Source organism: Salvelinus namaycush, chromosome 26, assembly GCF_016432855.1.
Source record: "Salvelinus namaycush isolate Seneca chromosome 26, SaNama_1.0, whole genome shotgun sequence".
Taxonomy (NCBI): domain Eukaryota; kingdom Metazoa; phylum Chordata; class Actinopteri; order Salmoniformes; family Salmonidae; genus Salvelinus; species Salvelinus namaycush.
This window is the reverse complement of record NC_052332.1, coordinates 10,234,114-10,256,561: the sequence shown is the minus strand read 5'-3', so window position 1 is coordinate 10,256,561 and position 22,448 is coordinate 10,234,114. Positions and strand designations below refer to the sequence as shown.

Sequence of the window (22,448 nt, the reverse complement as noted above, 5' to 3'; positions counted from 1 at the left end):
TTTATTGTAGTGTTTGCAGTTGAATTAAAAAAACACATTGTGGAAAAATCTGTCTGTTTGGCAGACGGTGCTGTGCTCCCCCTCGTGGCTTCACTGACTTTAGTTAGGCCTAATGTGAGCCATTCTGACGCAAACCAGCATCGGCCGGCAGACCATTTTATTTTCCACCTAATATTCTTGTGTTGTGTACATCAGTTTGTAACTGCTCGAGTTCAGGGGCGGACTGACTGGCATTTTGGACAAATGCCAGATGGCTGGTTCAATTTTAGCCTAACTTATTTTTTTTTCTTCACATATTTCTAATTATCTGGCTAATAGTGGGTGCTGATGAGAAAATAGGCCGTGTGGGCTGGTATGTTAGAAATGCCAGAGACGATTTCTGGTCCCGGACCGCCCCTGTTCGAGTGAATTGCCTTCCCCTTTCCATGTCATTTGTTGTCACTGTATTGACATTTAAGCCCTATTTTGGCAATTAACTTTTATTGCTGCTAATAAGCTTGCCCAACGGTTAGGGTTAGGGTTGTGGTTGAGGTTAGGGTTGTGGTTGAGGTTAGGGTTAGGGTTGTGGTTGAGGCTAGGGCTAGGGTTGTGGTTGAGGCTAGGGCTACGGTTAGGGTTAGGGTTGAGGCTAGGGTTAGGGTTGTGGTTGAGGCTAGGGTTAGGGTTGTGGTTGAGGCTGGGGTTAGGGTTAGGGTTGAGGCTAGTGTTAGGGTTGTGGTTGAGGCTAGGGTTAGGGTTAGGGTTGAGGCTAGGGTTAGGATTAGGGTTGTGGTTGAGGCTAGGGTTAGGGTTGTGGTTGAGGCTAGGGTTAGGGTTGTGGTTGAGGCTAGGGTTAGGGTTGTGGTTGAGGCTAGGGTTAGGGTTAGGGTTGAGGCTAGGGTTAGGATTAGGGTTGTGGTTGAGGCTAGGGTTGTGGTTGAGGCTAGGGTTAGGGTTGAGGCTAGGGTTAGGGTTAGGGTTGAGGCTAGGGTTAGGATTAGGGTTAGGGTTGAGGCTAGGGTTAGGGTTGAGGCTAGGGTTAGGGTTGAGGCTAGGGTTAGGGTTGTGGTTGAGGCTAGGGTTAGGGTTGTGGTTGAGGCTAGGGTTAGGGTTGTGGTTGAGGCTAGGGTTAGGGTTGTGGTTGAGACTAGGGTTAGGGTTAGGGTTGTGGTTGAGGCTAGGGTTGTGGTTGAGGCTAGGGTTAGGGTTGTGGTTGAGGCTAGGGTTAGGGTTGAGGCTAGGGTTAGGATTAGGGTTGTGGTTGAGGCTAGGGTTGTGGTTGAGGCTAGGGTTAGGGTTAGGGTTGAGGCTAGGGTTAGGGTTAGGGTTGAGGCTAGGGTTAGGGTTGTGGTTGAGGCTAGGGTTGTGGTTGAGGCTAGGGTTAGGGTTGTGGTTGAGGCTAGGGCTAGGGTTAGGGTTGTGGTTGAGGCTAGGGTTAGGGTTGTGGTTGAGGCTAGGGCTAGGGTTAGGGTTAGGGTTGAGGCTAGGGTTAGGGTTGTGGTTGAGGCTAGAGTTAGGGTTGTGGTTGAGGCTAGGGTTAGGGTTAGGGTTGTGGTTGAGGCTAGGGTTAGGGTTGAACCGGGATGTGGGCATGAAGCTAGGGTTAAGGTTAGGGTTATGGTTAGGGTTAGATACATTTAGATAGCTGCATCAAACTCTCCTGTCCTTAGCAAGGTGAGCGCAAAGTGCTTTAGACCATTCCGATTACTTGATTGCAACACCTTTTGATTTGATACCCAAACAGACACGGAGAGAAACACAAGTATTATGTCACTTGTTTTACTACACAGAAAGTGGCTTATTGCACCACATCAGGTAAAGAATTATGTTACTACCATCAATATTGTATTCAACCAGTATCAACGAATACCATATCAGAGGTTATTGTACAGTAGATAGCACACTTTGGACGACATTTTCTATCTGTTCAACAGCATTAAAATACCTTATTCCTCACAACGTAGTGTGAATAACATTGTAACTTTACTTTTACAATGTCTGTAAAACGCCTTTCAAATGTTATCGTTATTTAGGGGAACTTTGTGCTTTGAGAGGGCTGTTTCGCCGTCAGAAACGGTGGGAGGGAACAGTCAAAGGTTGGCCACGGAGAAGTTAACCCTGTATTGTTTTGGCACTACACTACTGTTGGAAATGCTATCACACAGGAGTACGATATAGCAAAAACATTGAAGAGCAGAAGTACAGTACCTTATAATCCAAGAAATAAATAACACACGGTAAACCAGTCACCTATTGTGACCTTTACGTCCCATTTTCTTTCCCTGTGTCTCTTATGACCACTGTCCACACTGCTACTTCCAGCAAGAGAGAAAGAGGGGGGAAGGGGGGGATGGGGAGGGTGGAGAAGAGGTTAAGTGAGAGAGCGAGATGGAAGGAGGGAGAAGAGCGAGAGAGATGGAGAGATGGAGAAAGGGGAGAGAGACAGAAGCAGGACAGGGAAAGAGCGAGAGCGGGGGAAAGAGAGAGCTAGGTGAGAGAGAAAGAGACGGAGGGAGAAGAGAGAGCTAGGTGAGAGAGAAAGAGACGGAGGGAGAAGAGAGAGCTAGGTGAGAGAGAAAGAGACGGAGGGAGAAGAGAGAGCAAGGTGAGAGAGAAAGAGACGGAGGGAGAAGAGAGAGCTAGGTGAGAGAGAAAGAGACGGAGGGAGAAGAGAGAGAGAGATGGTCAGTCGTCCTCTGTGCAGCCCAGTAGCTCCATCCTCAGTGTGATGCGTCCGTACCAGGACCAGGGGATGAGGCGGAGGAAACGACCATATATGGGCGGCTGGACGGAATTCTTCCTGTGAGTGTCATTTTCAACGTTCCCCTGGAACACCTGTCACCCAAGACAACCACGGATACAGTCAGACACACTGCCAAGACAACCACAGATACAACCAGACATACCGGAACACCAATGACTGAACCATCACCATCACCATCCCTCACTCTCTGTCTCCTTCTCTTTCTTTCTGTCCCTCTGTCATGTGTGTCATGTCTTTACTGTGTCTCAATCAATCAACAAACCAATCAAACAGTCAATCAATATGATCATGTGTTGTAGACCTTGTCCTTGTGTTGTGTTTCGTCCTGGTATGTCGTCCACCTCAGTCCATCGTTGCTGTAGGCTAGTTTGTAGGAGCGCACAAACTGGACACGGCCAAAGTCCTTAGCTCCCTGAGTCACTACACCTGTTACCTTAGTAGGAACCAACAGGTCTACCTGAGAGAGAGAAAGGGAGAGAGAATGATTTAATTATCCGTTAATTAAAATGCATACTCCACTCTATTTTTGTCTTTCTCCTACTCCCCCCCCCCCCCCCCACCATACCTGTATCCACTGGTTTTGGTCATTGGTGGCTGCGGTCCATGCGTTGACCTTGGCCTGGTTGTCCAGTCTGGCTCTGTTCGGGGTCCAGGCCAGCAGACCCATGCCCAGGGTCCGGTACACAGAGGACGAGGTCAGCTGGGAGTCCTGCACCTCACCCCCCTTTAGACCCAGAGGCTCTGAACAACCTGGGAGACCAGAAACAGAAAAACAGAAAAATCCCTAATATACAGGAAGTAGACTAGGTAAAAAAATATTTGCCTATGGTACAGTAAGTGTATAATCACTTTACTGACAGCATCATAATGGTTGTGTCAGATAATCTCAATAACAAAGCTTTTGAAAATATACAGTACCAGTCAAAAGTTTGGACACACCTACTCATTCAAGGGTTTTTCTTTATTTTTACTATTTTCTACATTGTAGAATAATAGTAAAGACATCAAAACTATGAAATAACACATATGGAATCATGTAGTAACCAAAAAAGTGTTAACTTCTCTAGGGTAGGGGGCAGCATTCGGAATTTTGGATGAAATGCATGCCCAAATTAAACTGCCTGCATCTCGGGCCCAGAATATATGATATGCATATAACTGGTAGTTTGGATAGAAAGCACTCTAAAGTTTCCAAAACTGTTAAAATAGTGTCTGTGAGTATAACAGAACTGATTTGGCAGGTGAAAACCTGAGAAAAATCCATTCAGGGAGTAGTTTTTTTGTTTTGTTTTGTAGTTTTCTATTCAATGCCAATACAGAATCCATTGACTTAGGACTCAAATTGCAGTTTATATGCCTTCCACTAGATGTCAACAGTCTTCAGAAATTGTTTCAGGCTTGTATTCTGAAAAATGAAGAAGTAAGAGCAGTCTGAATGAGTGGACCCTGCCGTGTCACAGAGCTTTTTCCTGCGCCAGACCGAGAGAGTGCGTTTCTTGTTTACCTTTTAAATTGACAACATTATTGTCTGGTTGAAATATTATCGATTATTGAGGCTGAAAACAACCCGAGGTTTGAATATAAACATCGTTTGACATGTTTCTATGAACTTTACGGATACAATTTGGATTTTTTTGTGTTCCTGTTTTGACTGCGTTTGAGCCTGTGGATTACTGAAGAAAACGCGCAAACAAAACGGAGGTTTTTGGGTATAAAGAGACTTTATCAAACAAAATGAACATTTATTGAGTAAATGAATGTCTGCTGAGTGCAACCATATGTAGATCATCAAAGGTAAGGGATTCATTTTATCTCTATTTCTAAATTGTGTAACTGTTCTACCTGGCTGGCTACTGTTTGTAATGATTTGTCTAGTGGGCTATGTTCTCAAATAATCGTAAAGTATGCTTTGGCCGTAAAGCATTTTTTAAATCTGACACCGTGGTTGGATTCAGAAGCAGTTAATCTTTAAACCTATGTAAAATATGTTTTGTTTTCGGAATTTTTATAATGAGTATTTCTGTATTTGAATTTGGCGCCCAGCAGTTTCACTGGCTGTTGAAGAGGTGCGATGCTACCGTCTCACGTGCCCAAGAGAGGTTAAACAAATCAAATTATATTTTATATTTGAGACGTAGCCACCTTTTTCCTTGATGACAGCTTTGCACACACTTGGCATTCTCTCAACCAGCTTCATGAGGTAGTCACCTGGAATGCATTTCAACTATGGTGTGCCTTGTTAAAAGTAAATTTGTGGAATTAATGCGTTTGAGCCAATCAGTGTTGTGACAAGGTAGGGGTGGTATACAGAAGATAGCCCTATTTGGTAAAAGACCAAGTCCATATTATGGCAAGAACAGATCAAATAAGCAAAGAGAACAGTCCATCATTACTTTAAGACATGAAGGTCAGTCAATCTGGAACATTTCAATACATTTTAAAGTTCCTTCAAGTGCAGTCTCAAAAACCATCAAGCACTATGATGAAACTGGCTCTCATGAGGACCGTCACAGCAAAGGAAGACCCAGAGTTACCAGCCTCAGAAAATGCAGCCCAAATAAAGGCTTCACAGAGTTCAAGTAACAGACACATCTCAACATCGACTGTTCTGAGGAAACCTGATAATAATAATAAGAAACTTGCTTGGGCCAAGAAACACGAGCAATGGACATTAGACCGGTGGAAATCTGTCCTTTGACCTGATGAGTCCAAATTTGAGATGTCTTGTGAGACACAAAGTAGGTGAACGGATGATCTCTGCATGTGTGGTTCCGACCGTGAAGCATGGAGGAGGAGGTGTGATGGTGTGGGAGTGCTTTGCTGGTGACACTGTCCGTGATTTATTTAGAATTCAAGGCACACTTAACCAGCATGACTACCACAGCATTCTGCAGCGATACGCCATCTCATCTGGTTTGCGCTTAGTGGGACTATCATTTGTTTTTCAACAGGACAAGGACCCAACACACCTCCAGGCTGTGTAAGGGCTATTTGACCAAGAAGGAGAGTGATGGAGTGCGGCATCAGAGGACCTGGCCTCCACAATCACCCAACCTCAACCCAATTGAGATGGTTTGAAATGAGTTGGACCGCAGAGTAAAGGAAAAGCAGCCAACAAGTGCTCAGCATATGTGGGAACTCCTTCAAGACGGTTGGAAATGCATTCCTCATGAAGCTGGTTGAGAGAATGCCAAGAGTGTGCAAAGCTGTCATCAAGGAAAAGGGTGGCTACTTTGATGAATCTACAATGTAAAATATAATTTGATTTGTTTAACACTTTTGGTTACTACATGATTCCATATGTGTTATTTCATAGTATTCTACAAAGTAGAAAATAGTCAAATTAGAAATAACCTAGAATGAGTAGGTGTGTCCAAACCTTTGACTGGTACTGTATGTCAAAACATTGTCATGAAATATTTATTTTATAACCATGTATGACTGCTTTTGACACATTTGACATGCATCATAAAGCTTTACAACATTGTAATGAAGGCATTATGAGCAGGGTGCCAAATAAAGTCTATAAAGCATTATGTCTACAGATGATGACGTCACTGACCTGTGAGCTCGCAGCCCATCAGCTCCATGCGCAGCATACAGTGGCCCCTGCAGACTTGAGGGTAAACCCGTATGTACTGTGCTTCAATTGGTGAAGAGAAGGCGTTGGCCATGAGAGAACTGCTGTCTGAGTTACCGTGGAATATCTAGAGAAAAACATCAGGTTTTATCAGTCAAAAACATCAGGTTGATTCTCTCTCTCTCACACACACACACACACACACACACACACACACACACACACACACACACACACACACACACACACACACACACACACACACACACACACACACACACACACACACACACACACATCACCATGTCCTGTGTGTCTCCTCTGGCTTTCACCATGCTCCAGGTCCTAGCGTCATCGCTGTGGGCGATCTTATAGAACTTCACATACTCTGAGCTGCCCAGCCGCCGAGCACCTTGGGTAATCAGCCCCGTCACACGCATCTGCTGCTGCAGGTTCACCTGGACACAGACATAAGGGGGTCAGAAACAACTAGAGTTTGGCCATGGTGGAGTAAACACTGGCTACATCTATCTAGCGGTCAGCCGGTGTGTGTGAGCGTGTGCTACCTGTATCCAGGGCCAGCGGTCGCTGACTGCAGGGCTCCAGGCATTAACCATGCCCCTGCGGTGGAGCCGGGCCAGGTCAGGGCTCCAGTCCTGCAGACCAAACATGCCCTGCTGAGCAGAGGAGGAGGACAGCTGCCCCTTGGTGATGATACCACCCTCCATGCCCAGAGGACCTGAACACTCTACAGAGTAGAGGGACAGCAGGTACACAGACACACAAGGAAGAAAGAGGAGAGACAGAGAGAGAGAGAGATAATGATTAGTACAATTAATACATCCATTACAAGCCAAAGCCACAGTAAATGTCCTTCCTTCCTTCCTTCCTTCATTCCTTCATTCATTCCTTCATTCATTCCTTCCTCAAACATCAGCAGGTACCGAAGACACAGTGTTCCTTGTTTCTCCTCTGAGGGAAAGCCTCAGCTCTGCTCTGGATTGTCCCATGTTGGCCCAGATGAATCTCATGTTCCAGGTCAGTTTCATCATTGATTTCAGTCTCTGACATGCAGTCTCTCAACCTCTCTCCTGGTAAAACTGAGTCATTGTGTCTGTGTGTCAGTCCATTTTTAAAACTTTTTATTCTGCTAGCCAGTTCATCCTTTTCTTCTTCTCTTCTTTCTGCCTCATTACTTCCACTTATCAGTCCATCATCCTCCCTCTCACTGGCTGAGACTTCAGCTTCAAAATGCCATACAAAAACCTCCTCATCCTCGCAACTCTCCTCTCTTTCCTCACAGCTCCTGTGTGAGTATGTGTGGAAAGAACTGGTTCTGGAGGAGTGTGTGAGGTAGGGGAGAAGGGCGTAGGTCTGTGAGTGTGTGTCCGTGGTCCCTGTGTAGGATGGGGGACGAGGGGGTCCGTATCTGGCATTCTCCACCCCCAAAACAGACTCCTCAGGCTGGCTCTGATTGAGAACAGAGAGACTCTGGTACCACGACGCAACAACATCGCTAATGATTAACTACTCATGGTGGGATTGTGATAACATACAGGAACTCAAGTCCTTTTGTTCATCCGACCTAGAATACCTCATAATCGAATGCCGACCGTATTACCTCCCAAGAGAATATTCTTCGGTTATAGTCACAGCCGTGTATATCCCCCCTCAAGCCGATACTACGACGGCCCTCAAAGAACTGCACCGGACTTTATGCAAACTGGAAACCACATATCCTGAGGCCGCATTTATTGTAGCTGGGGATTTTAACAAAGCAAATTAGAGGAAAATGTTACCAAAGTTCTATCAACACATTGACTGTAGTACTCGCGCTGCTAAAACACTCGACCACTGCTACTCCAACTTCCAGGATGCCTACAAGGCCCTCAACCACCCTCCTTTTGACAAATCTGACCTCAGTGGCGTGCCGTGGGCCTGGGGCCTGGGCCTTCAGTGAGGTATTACACAGTCCTACCCGAATTAATCCACCTCATTATGATGGCATGGCTCTAGACACTATACATTTAGACAGAAACGCAGTATAACCAGGCGTTGCGTCACCTTGAAATTGACAAATTGACATTTTTGGGTAAACAGTGTTTACCCAAAAACATGACACAATCAATGAGTCTTTTCAATATTTCCCTTCACCTTTTCATTGTGCAGCTCCGTTGCCCTGCGCGCGTGTTCTTTGAGCTGTAGATCCACTCCGGTGTCCCCAAAAGTTTTCAAAAGCACCATTGCTTGTTAGTGCCCAGCCGTACTTTGGTGTCTCGTTGCTGCCTTGGTTAGACAACTCAAGTTTGCAAAGCCAGTGTGGCTCCAAACACCAAATCGATCACAAATCGATTGCAAATAATAGGCATTCCCAGCAGTACAGTTTGCAGTGCTTCTCGGAGCCAAAGAGCCATTGACAGCGCTCGTAGTTGAAACTTTGAAAGTGGCGAGCGAACGAAGCCCTTTCCCGCCTGTGACAGGCTTTGTGGCGTCGGGCGACCTCTCCTTACAATGTCTAACTTTTCTTGAAAAGTTCGTCTTGAGAATGGCGTTATAATTATATCCTCGACCAAATCGATATCTTCTCCTCCTTCCGCCATTGTGGGTTGAAAAAACAGCTTAGTAGTACGCGAATTAATTCGTTTATCAAATTCAGTTTCCTAGATCTCCATAGGACCTGCCTCTCAATATTGGTAATCCAATAAAAAGACGTGCACGCACTACGCCTGGTAGCTGGCTCCTGTGTAACACTGGAGCCAGCCAGCAGGCGTACAATAGCCAACGCTAAAGCTGATTGGTTGACACTAAATTTTCATTTCCATTCACTATAAGCGACAAGCGCCCGCACTGTTGATTCTGAAGGCCTGAGGGCAGATTTTAGACCCCTGGCAACACATGATGGCTGAATATGATTGGATAAAAGATCTAACATAAAGACCAGCCCTCCAAATCTCAACCTGGGGCTGGAAGCAGTGCAACCAAGAGGAAAGCTATGAAATGAAGAGTATAACTCTTACTCTGGGGAATAATTTAATACATATTTGTGGGAAAATATATTTAAAAAAAAAATTATATTCTGATGATGTTTAGGCCAGCAGAGAAGGCCTTGCAGGCCCTGACGGCCCACCACTGCAAAAACTCAAACAGGAACTACCCGTGCTCAGGACTATTCAACGCTGGTCTGACCAATTGGAATCCATGCTTCAAGATTGTTTTGATCACACGGACTGGGATATGTTCCAGGTAGCCTCCGAGAACAACATAGACAAATACACTGATACTGTGTGTATAGGAAGTGTATAGGAGATATTGTACCCACTGTGACTATTAAAACCTACCCTAACGGGAAACCGTGGATAGATGGCAGCATTCACGCAAAACTGAAAATGTCAACTGTCGCATTTAACTATGGCAAGGTGGCAAGGGAATATGGCTGAATACAAACAGTGTAGTTATTCCCTCCGTAAGGCAATCAAAGAGTCAAAACCTCAGTATAGAGACAAAGTGGAGTCGCAATTCAACGGCTCAGACACGAGACGTATGTGGCAGGGTCTACAGACAATCATGGACTACAAAGGTAAAACCACCCACGTCGTGGACACCGGCATCTTGCTTCCGGACAAGCTAAACACCTTCTTCGCCCGCTTTGAGGATAACACAGTGCCACTGATGCAGCCCGCTACTGTGGGCTCTCCTTCTACCTGGCCAATGTGAGTAAGACATTTAAGCGTGTTATCCCTCACAGCCGCATCCTCAGAGCATTCGCAGACCAGTTGGCTGGAGTGTTTACAGACATATTCAATCTCTCCCTATTCCAGTCTGTTGTCCCCACATACATCAAGATATCCACATTGTTCCTGTACCAAAGAAAGCAAAGGTAACTGAACTTAATGACTATGGCCCCGTAGCACTCACTTCATTCATCATGAAGTGCTTTGAGAGACTAGTCAAGGATCATATCACCTCCACCTTACCTGACACCCTAGACCCACTTCAATTTGCTTATCGCCCCAATAGATCCACAGAAGATGCAATCGCCATCGCACTGCACACTGACCTATCCCATCTGGACAAGAGGAATACCTATGTAAGAATGCTGTCCATTGACTATAGCTCAGCATTCAACAACATAGTACCCTCCAAGCTCATCATTAAGCTCGAGACCCTGGGTCTGAACCCCGCCCTATGCAACTGGGTCCTGGACTTCCTGATGGGCCGCCCCCAGGTTGTGAAGGTAGGAAACAACACCTCCACTTCACTGATCCTCAACACTGGGGCCCCACAAGGATGCATGATCAGCCCCCTCTTGTACTCCCTGTTCACCCATGACTGCGTGGCCAGGCACGCCTCCAACTCAATCATCAAGTTTGCAGACAACACAACAGTAGTAGGCCTGATTACCAACAACGACGAGACAGCCTACAGGGAAGAGGTGAGGGCCCTGGGAGTGTGGTGCCAGGAAAATAACCTCTCACCCAACATCAACAAAACTAAGGAGCTAATCGTGGACTTCAGGAAACAGCAGAGGGCGCACCCCCCTATCTACATCAATGGGACAGCAAGGGAGAAGATGGAAAGCTTCAAGTTCCTCAGCGTACACATCACTGACAAACTGAAATGGTCCCCCCACACAGACAGTGCGGGGAAGAAGGCGCAACAGTGCCTCTTCAATCTCAGGAGGCTGAAGAAATTTGGCTTGACACCTAAACCCCTCACCAACTGTTAAAGATGCACAATTGAGAGCATCCTGTCGGGCTGTATAACCACCTGGTACGGCAACTGCACCGCCCGCAATGGCAGGGCTCTCCAGAGGGGGGTGCGGTCTGCCCAACACATCACCGGGGGCAAGCTACCCGCCCTCCAGGACACCTACAGCACCAGATGTCACAGGAAGGCCAAAAGATTATCAAGGACAACAACCAACCGAGCCACTGCCTGTTCACCCCGCTATCATCCAGAAGGCGGGGTCAGTACAGGTGCATCAAAGCCGGGACCGAGAGACTGAAAAACAGCTTTTATCTCAAGGCCATCAGACTGTTAAATGGCCATCACTAGCACATTCGAGGCTGCTGCACTATATACATAGACTTGAAATCACTGGCCAATTTAATAATAGAACACTAGCCACTTTAATAATGTTTACATATTTTTCATTACTCATCTCATATGTATATACTGTATTCCATCCTATCCTACTGTATCTTAGTCTATGCCGCTCTGAAATTGCTCATCAAAATATTTATATATTCTTAATTCCATTCCTTTACTTTAGATTGTGTATTGTTAAATATTACTACACTGTTGGAACTAGAAACACAAGCATTTCGCTACACCCGCAATAACATCTGCCCTAACACGTGTATGTGACAAATAAAATTTGATTTGATTTTTAATGATGCTACACCAGGACAGCACAGAGGGCTTAAATAGCTTAAATAAATAGGTAACACACACACACACACACACACACACACACACACACACACACACACACACACACACACACACACACACACACACACACACACACACACACACACACACACACACACATAACACACACACACACACACACACACACACACACACTGAAGCGCACTAAAAGGGAAAACAGCAAGAGAGCATATGACACCAATACCTACCTAATTCAATTGTGTGTTCATGTAAGTGTTGGACATCAAGACCTCTTAAAAGATTTGTCCTCTGATGATTCGCAAGTAAACAGTTACACAAGTCCACACTCACTGTGCTGGCAGTTCCTGCCTGTGTATTCTCCAGGACACACACACGTGTAGTTGGCCTCCCGGTCTGTACACACACCTCCGTTCCTGCACGGCCCACTCTCACACTCATTCACATCTGGAACACAAACACAGACCAGGGAAAAACTGTTTCATACATTTATGGGACTATCAGGTTGCATACAGATATTTAATGTAAAAATTGGAATGTTTCTTACAGGAACAGGACTGCTGACTTTTGAAGACAGCTTGGAGTGAGATTTGCTATGATCATTTCATTGCCCCCTGCCACAACCCCTAGATGGGGGGGTCGGAAAACGTTACTGTTTTAAATCTAATTTCCTTATTTCTATGTATTTTGACATGACTTTAGTTAGGCCTATAACCAAGGTGGAACAAAAAAAATCTTACCACAGGCCAGGTGTATTCCGGATGCGTCGAACATTAAATGAACACTCAAAATGACTTTGTTACCTTGAGATTTTGGGTGGATGAAATTAAAGTATGCTAATATTTTTCAGGTGGTTTGACACTTTATTCAGACAGTAATAAAATGAGATGGGGAGACAGGCAAATGGGAGAAACAGTGGGAAGGTTGGAAGCAGGGATTGATCCCTGTTCTCAGGTGAAAGTTGGATGCAACACATGTCGGGGAGTGTCACCACTACACCAAGACTCTGCACAGGAAATAGTAATATTAATGTTTTTATTTTTTATTTCAACTTTATTTAACCAGGTAGGCCAGTTGAGAACAAGTTCTCATTTACAACTGCGACCTGGCCAAGATAAAGCAAAGAAGTGCGACACAAACAACAACACAGAGTTACACATGGAATAAACAAACGTACAGTCAATAATACAATAGAAAAAATCTATATACAGTGTGTGCAAATGAGGTAAGATTAGGGAGGTAAGAAAGTAAATAGGCCGTAGTGGCGAAGTAATTACAATTTAATAATAAAACACTGGAGTGATAGATGTGCAGAAGATGAATGTGCAAGTAGAGATACTTGGGTGCAAAGGGGGAAAAAAATAACAATATGGGGATGAGGTAGTTGGATGGGCTATTTACAGAGGAGCTATGTACAGGTGAAATGATCTGTGAGCTGCTCTGACAGCTGATGCTTAAAGTTAGAGTGGGAGATATGAGTCTCCAGTTTCAGACTTACAGATGACCTGGAGCCAGTGGGTTTGGCAACGAATATGAAGCGAGGGCCAGCCAACGAGAGCATACAGGTTGCAGTGGTGGGTAGTATATGGGGCTTGGTGACAAAATGGATGGCACTGTGATAATGTGCATCCAATTTGCTAAGTAGAGTGTTGGAGGCTATTTTGTAAATGACATCGCCGAAGTCGAGGATCGGTACAATAGTCAGTTTTACGAGGGTATGTTTGGCAGCATGAGTGAAGGATGCTTTGTTGCGAAATAGGAAACCGATTCTAGATTTAATTTTGGATTGGAGATCCTTAATGTGAGTCTGGAAGGAGAGTTTATAGTCTAACCAGACACCTAGGTATTTGTAGTTGTCCACATATTTTAAGTGCGGGGAGGTGTGGGCAGCGATCGGTTGAAGAGCATGCATTTAGTTTTACTTGCATTTAAGAGCAGTTGGAGGCCACAGAAGGAGAGTTGTATGGCATTGAAGCTTGTCTGGAGGTTAGTTAACACAGTGTCCAAAGAAGGGCTAGAAGTATACAGAATGGTGTCGTCTGCGTAGAGCTGGATCAGAGAATCACCAGCAGCAAGAGCAGCATCATTGATGTATACAGAGAAAAGAGTTGGCCCGAGAATTGAACCCTGTGGCACCCCCATAGAGACTGCCAAGGTTCGGACAACAGGCCCTCCGATTTGACACACTGAACCCTGTCTGAGAAGTAGTTGGTGAACCAGGCGAGGCAGTCGTTTGAGAAACCAAGGCTGTTGAGTCTGCCAATAAGAATGTGGCGATTGAGTCAAAAGCCTTGGTCAGGTCGATGAATACGGCTGCACAGTGTTGTCTTTTATCAATGGCGGTTATGATATCGTTTAGGACCTTAAGCGTGGCTGAGGTGCACCCATGACCAGCTTGGAAACCAGATAGCATAGCGGAGAAGGTATGGTGGGATTCGAAATGGTCGGTGATCTGTTTGTTAACTTGGCTTCCGAAGACCTTAGAAAGGCAGGGTAGGATAAATATAGGTATGTAACAGTTTGGGTCTAGAGTGTCTCCCCCTTTGAAGAGGGGGATGACCACGGCAGCTTTCCAATCTTTGGGGATCTCAGACGATACGAAAGAGAGGTTGAACAGGCTAGTAATAGGGGTTGCAACAATTGCGGCGGATAATTTTAGAAAGAGAGGGTCCAGATTGTCTAGCCCAGCTAATTTGTAGGGGTCCAGATTTTGCAACTCTTTCAGAACATCAGCTATCTGGATTTGGGTGAAGGAGAAATGGGGGAGGCTTGGGCAAGTTGCTGTGGGAGGTGCAAGGCTGTTGACCGGGGTAGGGGTAGCCAGGTGGAAAGCATGGCCAGCCATAGAAAAATACTAACTAAAAATACTAAAAATACTACTAATGCAGTACGCCACAGGATGTTTTGTGCTGGTTAAGGGCAGGTCTGGAGTGAACCAAGGGCTATATCTGTTCCTGGTTCTACATTTTTTGAATGGGGCATGCTTATTTAAGATGGTGAGGAAAGCACTTTTATAGAATAACCAGGCATCCTCTACTGACGGAATGAGGTCAATATCCTTCCAGGATACCCGGGCCAGGTCGATTAGAAAGGCCTGCTCGCTGAAGTGTTTTAGGGAGCGTTTGACAGTGATGAGGGGTGGTCGTTTGACCGCAGACCCATTACGGACGCAGGTAATGAGGCAGTGATCGCTGAGATCCTGGTGGAAGACAGCAGAGGTGTATTTAGAGGGCAGGTTGGTCAGGATGATACCTATGAGGGTGCCCGTTTTTACGGATTTGGGGTTGTACCTGGTACTGTAGGTTCATTGATAATATGTGTGAGATTGAGGGCATCTATCTTAGATTGTAGGACGGCCGAGGTGTTAAGCATGCCCCAGTTTAGGTTGATGGCACTGGGTAACCAAATCATCGATTGCAGTCTCCTTGTCCATAGATTGTTTTCATGGTAAGGACACAAACATTTTGTAATTTGGGTGAACTCTTTAAAATAGTGCTGGAAGAGAATTGCGCTTGTGCTCCAGGAGGGTTGGCCTCCCCTGATCTATGTTCCCAAGTTCTGGGTGTTTGAAAATGTTCTAATTATAACAATTCCTTTCTCAAAACCTTCAGGAAAAATCAAATGAATATCTCAATATTCAGGTGGTTTATGCCTACTAGTTGAAGACCCTTGCAATCATCTGACTCTACACAGGCAAAATATGATGCGTTTATAAGTTGTGAATCCCCCTACTATCTTAGCCTAGCACGTGCACAATACTAAAATGTCAACAATTATATTTGAGGCCTGGAGCATTCAATATCCAATTCTTATTTGTATGACTTATTCAAAACCGCCCGTGAATGACGGCAAAAAAACATAGCCTCATATTATCCATTTTTTAAAACACAAGTAGGCATATCGGATTTCAAATATGTGATTACACTGGCAAAATTGGGAAGAAGAATAATACAATAAGTTTGGGGAATAACAGTCGTGTTCTTGACGACAAACACCGTTCTTCTTGTTGTTGTTGTATTATTATTAGTTGTATATTTATTGTCCCCCTCTACAATCAAACGTACACTTTTGGGTTCACAGTCTGTTATTTTCAGAGTTACAAATCAGGTTACCCTACCAAATTCCCCTGCTAAAACATACTTCAGGTCTGTATGCTGCCTTTTCATTGCCGCAGCCTAAACGCCAATCACCAAACGAGAAGACTAAGGCAAGTATGGATTATTCACTTCAGTACATGGTGTCAAAAGGTTGCATTCTGCAATAGGGACGGGAGTAACAGCAACTTTTTTTTTTTTTTACAACGTTGTATATAAAACAGCACTTCCGTTCTTCTGCTCTTGTTACAGTTTGATAAACTCAGTGGAGAACGTTCTCTCTCGCTACTCAGCTCCACTCTCCTAATCTTGAGGGACGTTTCTTTAAAACGCGCGTCCAATTCCCTCGATCCCTTACATAAATAAACCAATCATATGCTTCAATGTGCCGCGGTTCACAGTGCTGTGGTAAAACAGGACAATGGTAGAGGTTCTGTTAGTGATGTTAAATTGCAAGCGCAGATGTGATGAATTCAATTTAAACGTTAAAGCACTGGACTAATTACATAAATAAATAGAGTACTTTTCACTGAGTGAGATATACAGTGCATTCGGAAAGTAAAAAATTTCTAAAAACGGGTTTTCGCTTTGTCATTATGGGGTATTGTGTTTAGATTGATGAAGAAAGGTTTTTATTTAATACATTTTAGAATAAGGCTATAACGTAACAACATGTGGAAAAAGTCAAGGGGTCTGAATACTTTCCGAATGCACTAAGAGGTGTGGAGTGAGCATGAGAAGAAGGTCTAATGCATGTGTCTCACGGCCAATGCGTGAGAGTTGAAGGCTCTGCAGGTCTGCCATTTTGGTCAAGAAGTTGGTCAACAGTGATGTGATAAGATATTGTGTAAAAAATATATACTTGAAGAATTTGTCTGCACTGTATGTTTGTTTGCTAGCTTGCCAGGCAATTTTAGAGGAATGATTCCATAAATGTTTCAAATTAACTGCCAATATGCCAACATTTCATTCAAACAATGCAATTAATCCACAGCCATACATTGTCTGAAATCAGTTGATGATCGGATTTAGACAAGCTGTAAAAGCAACAAGTACTGATATTGTATCATATAATTGCACTCACAGCTTTCCAAGAAAACAAAAATTGAGACATTTACGGTCTGTTTAAATATATTTTAGAGGCTATTTATACAGACAATTTGTATAAAACTTAAATAAACTGTATTTATAATGATATGACAATATTTTAGGTTGACAATAATTATATTACACAATTTCTGATATATCACAAGCCTTACTTTTATTTCCCTGCATAAGTAAAATCAGGATTATGCCTCTACTGCCATTTATTCCAATTAGAATGGTTTGGATTTCTCCCTGACCAATATGGCTGCCATTTTCACCCCATTCTGGAACTTTGAGGGTTCATGACATAACCATTCTAGTAATTTCATAGGATCTCTATGGGTATGACTCACTTTAATTTAGTACGGAAGGCTTGTGTGATTTAATAAATTCTGAGAGGCAAATTCCTCGAAATGTGGAACATTTATCACATGAACAATTATATGATCCTAACTTGGCGCTTGGGACTAATCTTATAAGTTGATCTAAATTTCCACTGTCTGTTTGCGTCTGTCACCAAGAACAACACCTAGTATTTATATACACAAGACCCCCTGGAGAGCTACAAGAGTATGCGACCTCAATGTGCACACATACAGAGTAGATATCATTGTTGGTATTGCCCACATAAAAAAGCTATAGTATATTATAGTATAGTATTCACTGTAGTGTTTTGCAGACTTTACTGTAGTATTCACACTAGTATACTGTAGTATTAACAGTTAACTATAGTATAAATACTGTAGCAAAAGAAAACTGTAGTATATAGTGCCTTAACTTTAGCTAGCTAGCAAACAAGCCAGAAACGAACCAAAACATTGTTTAGAAAGTTTATTTTAGTTGCCTGGTTTGCTAAATTGACATATACTGAATTTATTTTTAAACGGATGGGTTTATTGGTGTTAAAATACACCAGTTATGCTATTTTGGACCACCAGGCTGCTGATGTCATGCAGCCTGTTGTTTTTGTGTTCATAACGACAATGACAAGTTTGATGTCGGACGACAATAGAATGTTCATGATGTCACTGTGACAACTGTATACAGAAATGTTGATAGACGTAGTATAAACCTGCTTTTAGTCTTGAAATCTTTGGTTGTTTAGTACACTACCGTACTCACTCTGTTTAGCACATGGCCTCACATATGAATCCTTAAAAGATATGGGTGGGGCTAAGGCCTAAGAGGGTGTCAATGATGCTGAATGGGTTTAGACAAAGAAGAACTCTCCAGTAGGTACCAAAACATTCAAGGGCCATTTTCTCCAAAGTGGGTGTTATGAACTTTCAAATCAGAATTACTTTCCCATTGTTCCTCAACTGTAGTGTATGATATACCATTTTCTAGGTCTGTGTCTCTACTTTTATCCAATGTAAAAAACACAATTTCAAATTTTGCTACACAAGACCAAATCGAAACAATCAGTCACCTATAGTAATAAATGTAGTGTTTTTGCAGATTGTAGTATACTTTAGTGTTTAATGTAGTGTTTTTGCAGACTGTAGTATACTGTAGCGTTTACTCAGGTTTTTTTCAGACATAACTAAATATTTACTTTAGTGTTTTTGTTTTATAATCTTTGGCATTTTCTCCTTGAGAAAACCTACTGGATAATTACTAAAAGAGCATATTTTCCATAACCTGTATAGTAGGTAGGACCAGGGTCTGACCAGAGAGTTCATAGTTTCTGCTCATTTCTATAGCCTGTAAGAAACACAATATGGTTTATACTTCGCATGTAGGTTTCTCACTTATGGGTAGCACAAATTGGGATATGGGGGAGGGGAATGGGCAAGGCATATGCAAATTAAATACAGTTAAAAAAGTGTAGTGTTTTTCCGGACTGTAGTGTTTTTGTGGAAATTAGAATAGTATTTACTAAAGTGGATAATACTGTAGTATTTACAGTAGTATTCTTCAGTATACTACAAAATTCTATAATAAGAACTACATATGATTGAGGGGTATTACAGTGTGTAGTATAGTATTCTACAGTACACAACAGTTTACTACAGAATTCTATAGTAAGTACTGTAGAATTCTATAGTAAACTGCAGTATTTTTTCATGTGGGTGGTACTATATTGTTGTGTGTCTGTGTGTGTGTGTGCGTGCGTGTTCGCCGCGTGTAAGCCGTCATAACTCATCATACCTATGAAAGCGTGAGGATGTTTGTATGACTTCATCAGCGTAACCCCCACTGAGTGACCTAATTAAGAATGGACGGATTAAGCCACTCCCTCCAGCCCGGGAGGCCTGAGACCCTCTCAGTCGTTAGACAAGCTGTCCCCCCAGGTTAGTGTGTGTGTGTGTGTGTGTGTGTGTGTGTGTGTGTGTGTGTGTGTGTGTGTGTGTGTGTGTGTGTGTGTGTGTGTGTGTGTGTGTGTGTGCGTGTGTGTGCGTGTGCATGTGTGTGCGTATGTGTCTTACTGTGTTGGCAGTGGGCTCCAGAGTAGCCAGGGGAGCAGTGACAGTGGTACCCCAGGAAGGCATCACCTCGTTGGGCATTAGTGGCCTCACACACACCCCCATGGTGGCATGGGTTGGGCTGGCACGGACCTGGACACAAAAACCTATTGGGATCAATTGGTTTTCTACCCTAAGCACAAGTAAAAGACAACATAGAGTGTTAGGCCAGTAACCGAAAGGTTGCTGGTTCGAACACACAAGACGACAAGGTACATTTTTTTACTGCCCTTGAGCAAGGCACTTAACCCTAATTTGCTCCAGGAGCGCAAACTACTACTATGGCTGACCCTGTAAAACAACACATTTCACTGCACCTATCTGGTGTATATGACAATACAACATATTTATTTATATTCACTGTCTGTCCCAAGATCAGCACAGGGATATAGGTCAGAGTAGTTATATTAGAACTGCTAATATTACCCTGCTAGCCTTATGGGAGGCTCACCATTAGGTTAGCAGGCTACGCTAACCTGATGTGTGTGTGTGTGTGTGTGTTTGCTTGTTTGTGTGTGTGTGTGTGTGTGTGTGTTTGCTTGTTTGTGTGTATGTGTGATTAGCTATGACAGACAGACACATCACAAAATAAAGACTGCCCTCATTATGGTGTTACTACAGCAGCTAGTGTGGACTAATGAGGGATTATCTAAAACAACACACACACACACACACACACACACACACACACACACACACACACACACACACACACACACACACACACACACACACACACACACACACACACACACACACAGATTAGAGATGTCTGTGCACTTCATGTAGATGTAATAGGATCAAACAGGTCATCAATAATAAACGGGTGAATTGATTACACCTATCCAATCATTTCAGATCTGTGAGGGGATAAGGGGCTAGAGGCTATTTGGGATTAGTCATGCTTCTTACCTGCTGTAATCGGCTCCTCCCAGTCTGGTGTGGCTGTAGAAAGAAAGAGATGGATTTGTTGTGGTGATAGTGTTTTCCCTAATCATGCGCTGACACAGTTGATTACTTTAATTATTGATCCCAAAGTCCTCCTGTACTTACATAAGAGTAGTGCCTCCTCTGACTGGGGGGTGAAACAGTCTGCATCACTCTCACATGACACAGGTTCACATTCATCCCCTGAGACAGAGAGAGAGAGAGAGAGAGAGAGAGAGAGAGAGCGCGAGAGAGAGTAGCTGTCAGATCTTCTTAGCAACACCCCAATGAGAGAGCCACAGAGCCCCAAGGGGACAGGCATCACACACTGTATTTACATATCACACACACACACATCTTCATGCAGAATTTCCACTTGAAATTCTCTGAACAACTAAGTTCAGATATGGCTTTGATAGGCTAAGTTACATCACATCAAAAACAACAACAACACGAGCGTATGAAGATACACGCAGTTATTTATTCTAGAGAATATCCTCCGTGAGTTCCCTCAAAGTATCAACGGCATCTGCGGCCGCACCTCACTCCTTAATAAGAAAACTACGCATTAACATTCACCCCTTCATTTAAGAGGGATGACGACATTGTTGTTTGTTTACATTCGTCAGTATCCCCATGCACTCACCGTTCACCTGCCGAGGCACAGCCGCACCGATGCACAGCACCGCGAGGGACAATAGCGGGAGCATCTCCGAGTTACTGCTTTCCCCCGCGGTCAAAACCAAAACAAAGGGCAGAAAACTTATCTTCTTTCTCTCGTCTCCTCTCCTCCGCCTTCGCTGCAGAGGCCGCTGTGATGATAATGATGGTGCTGATGATGTCGGCGACTCCTCCTCACAAGCTGTCTGTCAATCAGTTTATCCAGAGATGCGAGTTTGTTGCGCAGATAAACAGACAGACAGACAAAAGCAAAGGGATTCTGAGGTTGAGCGCTACCACCTCTTCTCTGGTTCGCTTCACCGCAGTGATGTTGCGCAGTATCTCACCTCGGCTGCTTGACCGCCACAGTCAGTAGCTATAATTGACTAACCTAAAGTTGTAGTTTAGCCATCACAATAATCTCCTGATTAATGAAAATGGATGTATAACCTCATTATAATAATCAATGTTAACAAAATAGGCCAAATAAATAGTAGTACTCGTTTCCCAGGATACAGGTCATATTCAGTACACTCTTAGAAAAAAGGGTTCCCGAAAGAGTTCATTCGGCTAAGATAAGCCTTTTTGGTTCCAGGTAGAATCCTTTGAATTCACACAATAAGGCCAGAATGGTCCGATGAGGGGATAAGATGTTTTGCCCATCGGGGACCAAATGGAGGAAGTTCAGCTGGGTTGTATGTGTATTGTATGTGTGTGATGGAGAGTTTCTGGATAACGGTTTTCCTGTTCCAGAACGCTGAGTGTATGGACACGACACAGAGAAACCAGTGAGTGTTTTGCTTATGGGAAGCAGAACTTGGTTCTGAATGCAGCATCTGTGCGGGGGATAGGGGGTAGAGGTGGTGGTGGGATAGGTGGGGTTTAGGGGGTAGAAGTGTTGGGATGCGGGGGAGGACGTAGCGGCAAGGTGGGGTCGGGTTAGAGTGTGGGCCAAGAGGTTAGCTTTTTAGGACATGATTAAAGCACCGGGAGGCTGTTTGACTTGGCTGGAGGAGCTAGTGCCTGTTCATCAATGGGTTCATTGGTGCCAACGCTTCACTCAGAGAGGGGGAGACGAGGGGGAGGAGGTAGAGAGTTACTAAATGACCCCATGTGAATACTCTTTTTCCCTCTCCTGCCAAATAGGTGATCTGACCTTGTATGCACTACAGCAGTTGCACAAGCTGATGTATCCTCAATGATGATGAGTCTTAGTATGTACTAATGTTCAAGGTCTGCAGTAGTGTACTGTTCCTAAGGTTTTGTCTCCATCTGCTGGGCAGAGTGAGAACCATCCCCTACGCTGATATGGGATTGGGCAACAGTTTCGTCTGACAGGCCTGACATTGGAGTGAAACTCAGTTCCAGTCCCAAGACTTCACATTCAGATGTTTTATTAAATTCATTAATTAAATTAAATGTTCAAAGGTTTAGACCACCGATTTCCACTGTCTTGCTGCTGGTTTGAATTTTTCCATAGC

The 22,448-nt window shown here is 43.9% G+C and overlaps 1 protein-coding gene across 1 annotated transcript; it reads right to left on the bottom strand.

Moving 5' to 3' along the window:
• Nucleotides 1-2,664: 2,664 nt before the first annotated feature.
• LOC120021863 (EGF-like repeat and discoidin I-like domain-containing protein 3) lies at nucleotides 2,665-21,017 on the bottom strand. The gene is made up of 9 exons (XM_038965708.1): nucleotides 20,954-21,017; nucleotides 19,345-19,473; nucleotides 12,069-12,182; nucleotides 6,890-7,071; nucleotides 6,626-6,781; nucleotides 6,306-6,450; nucleotides 3,309-3,493; nucleotides 3,045-3,200; nucleotides 2,665-2,814 (listed from the first exon to the last, which is right to left on the bottom strand). The coding sequence occupies exons 1-9, from the start codon at nucleotides 21,015-21,017 to the stop codon at nucleotides 2,665-2,667; spliced, it is 1,281 nt and encodes a 426-aa protein (XP_038821636.1).
• Nucleotides 21,018-22,448: the final 1,431 nt, after the last annotated feature.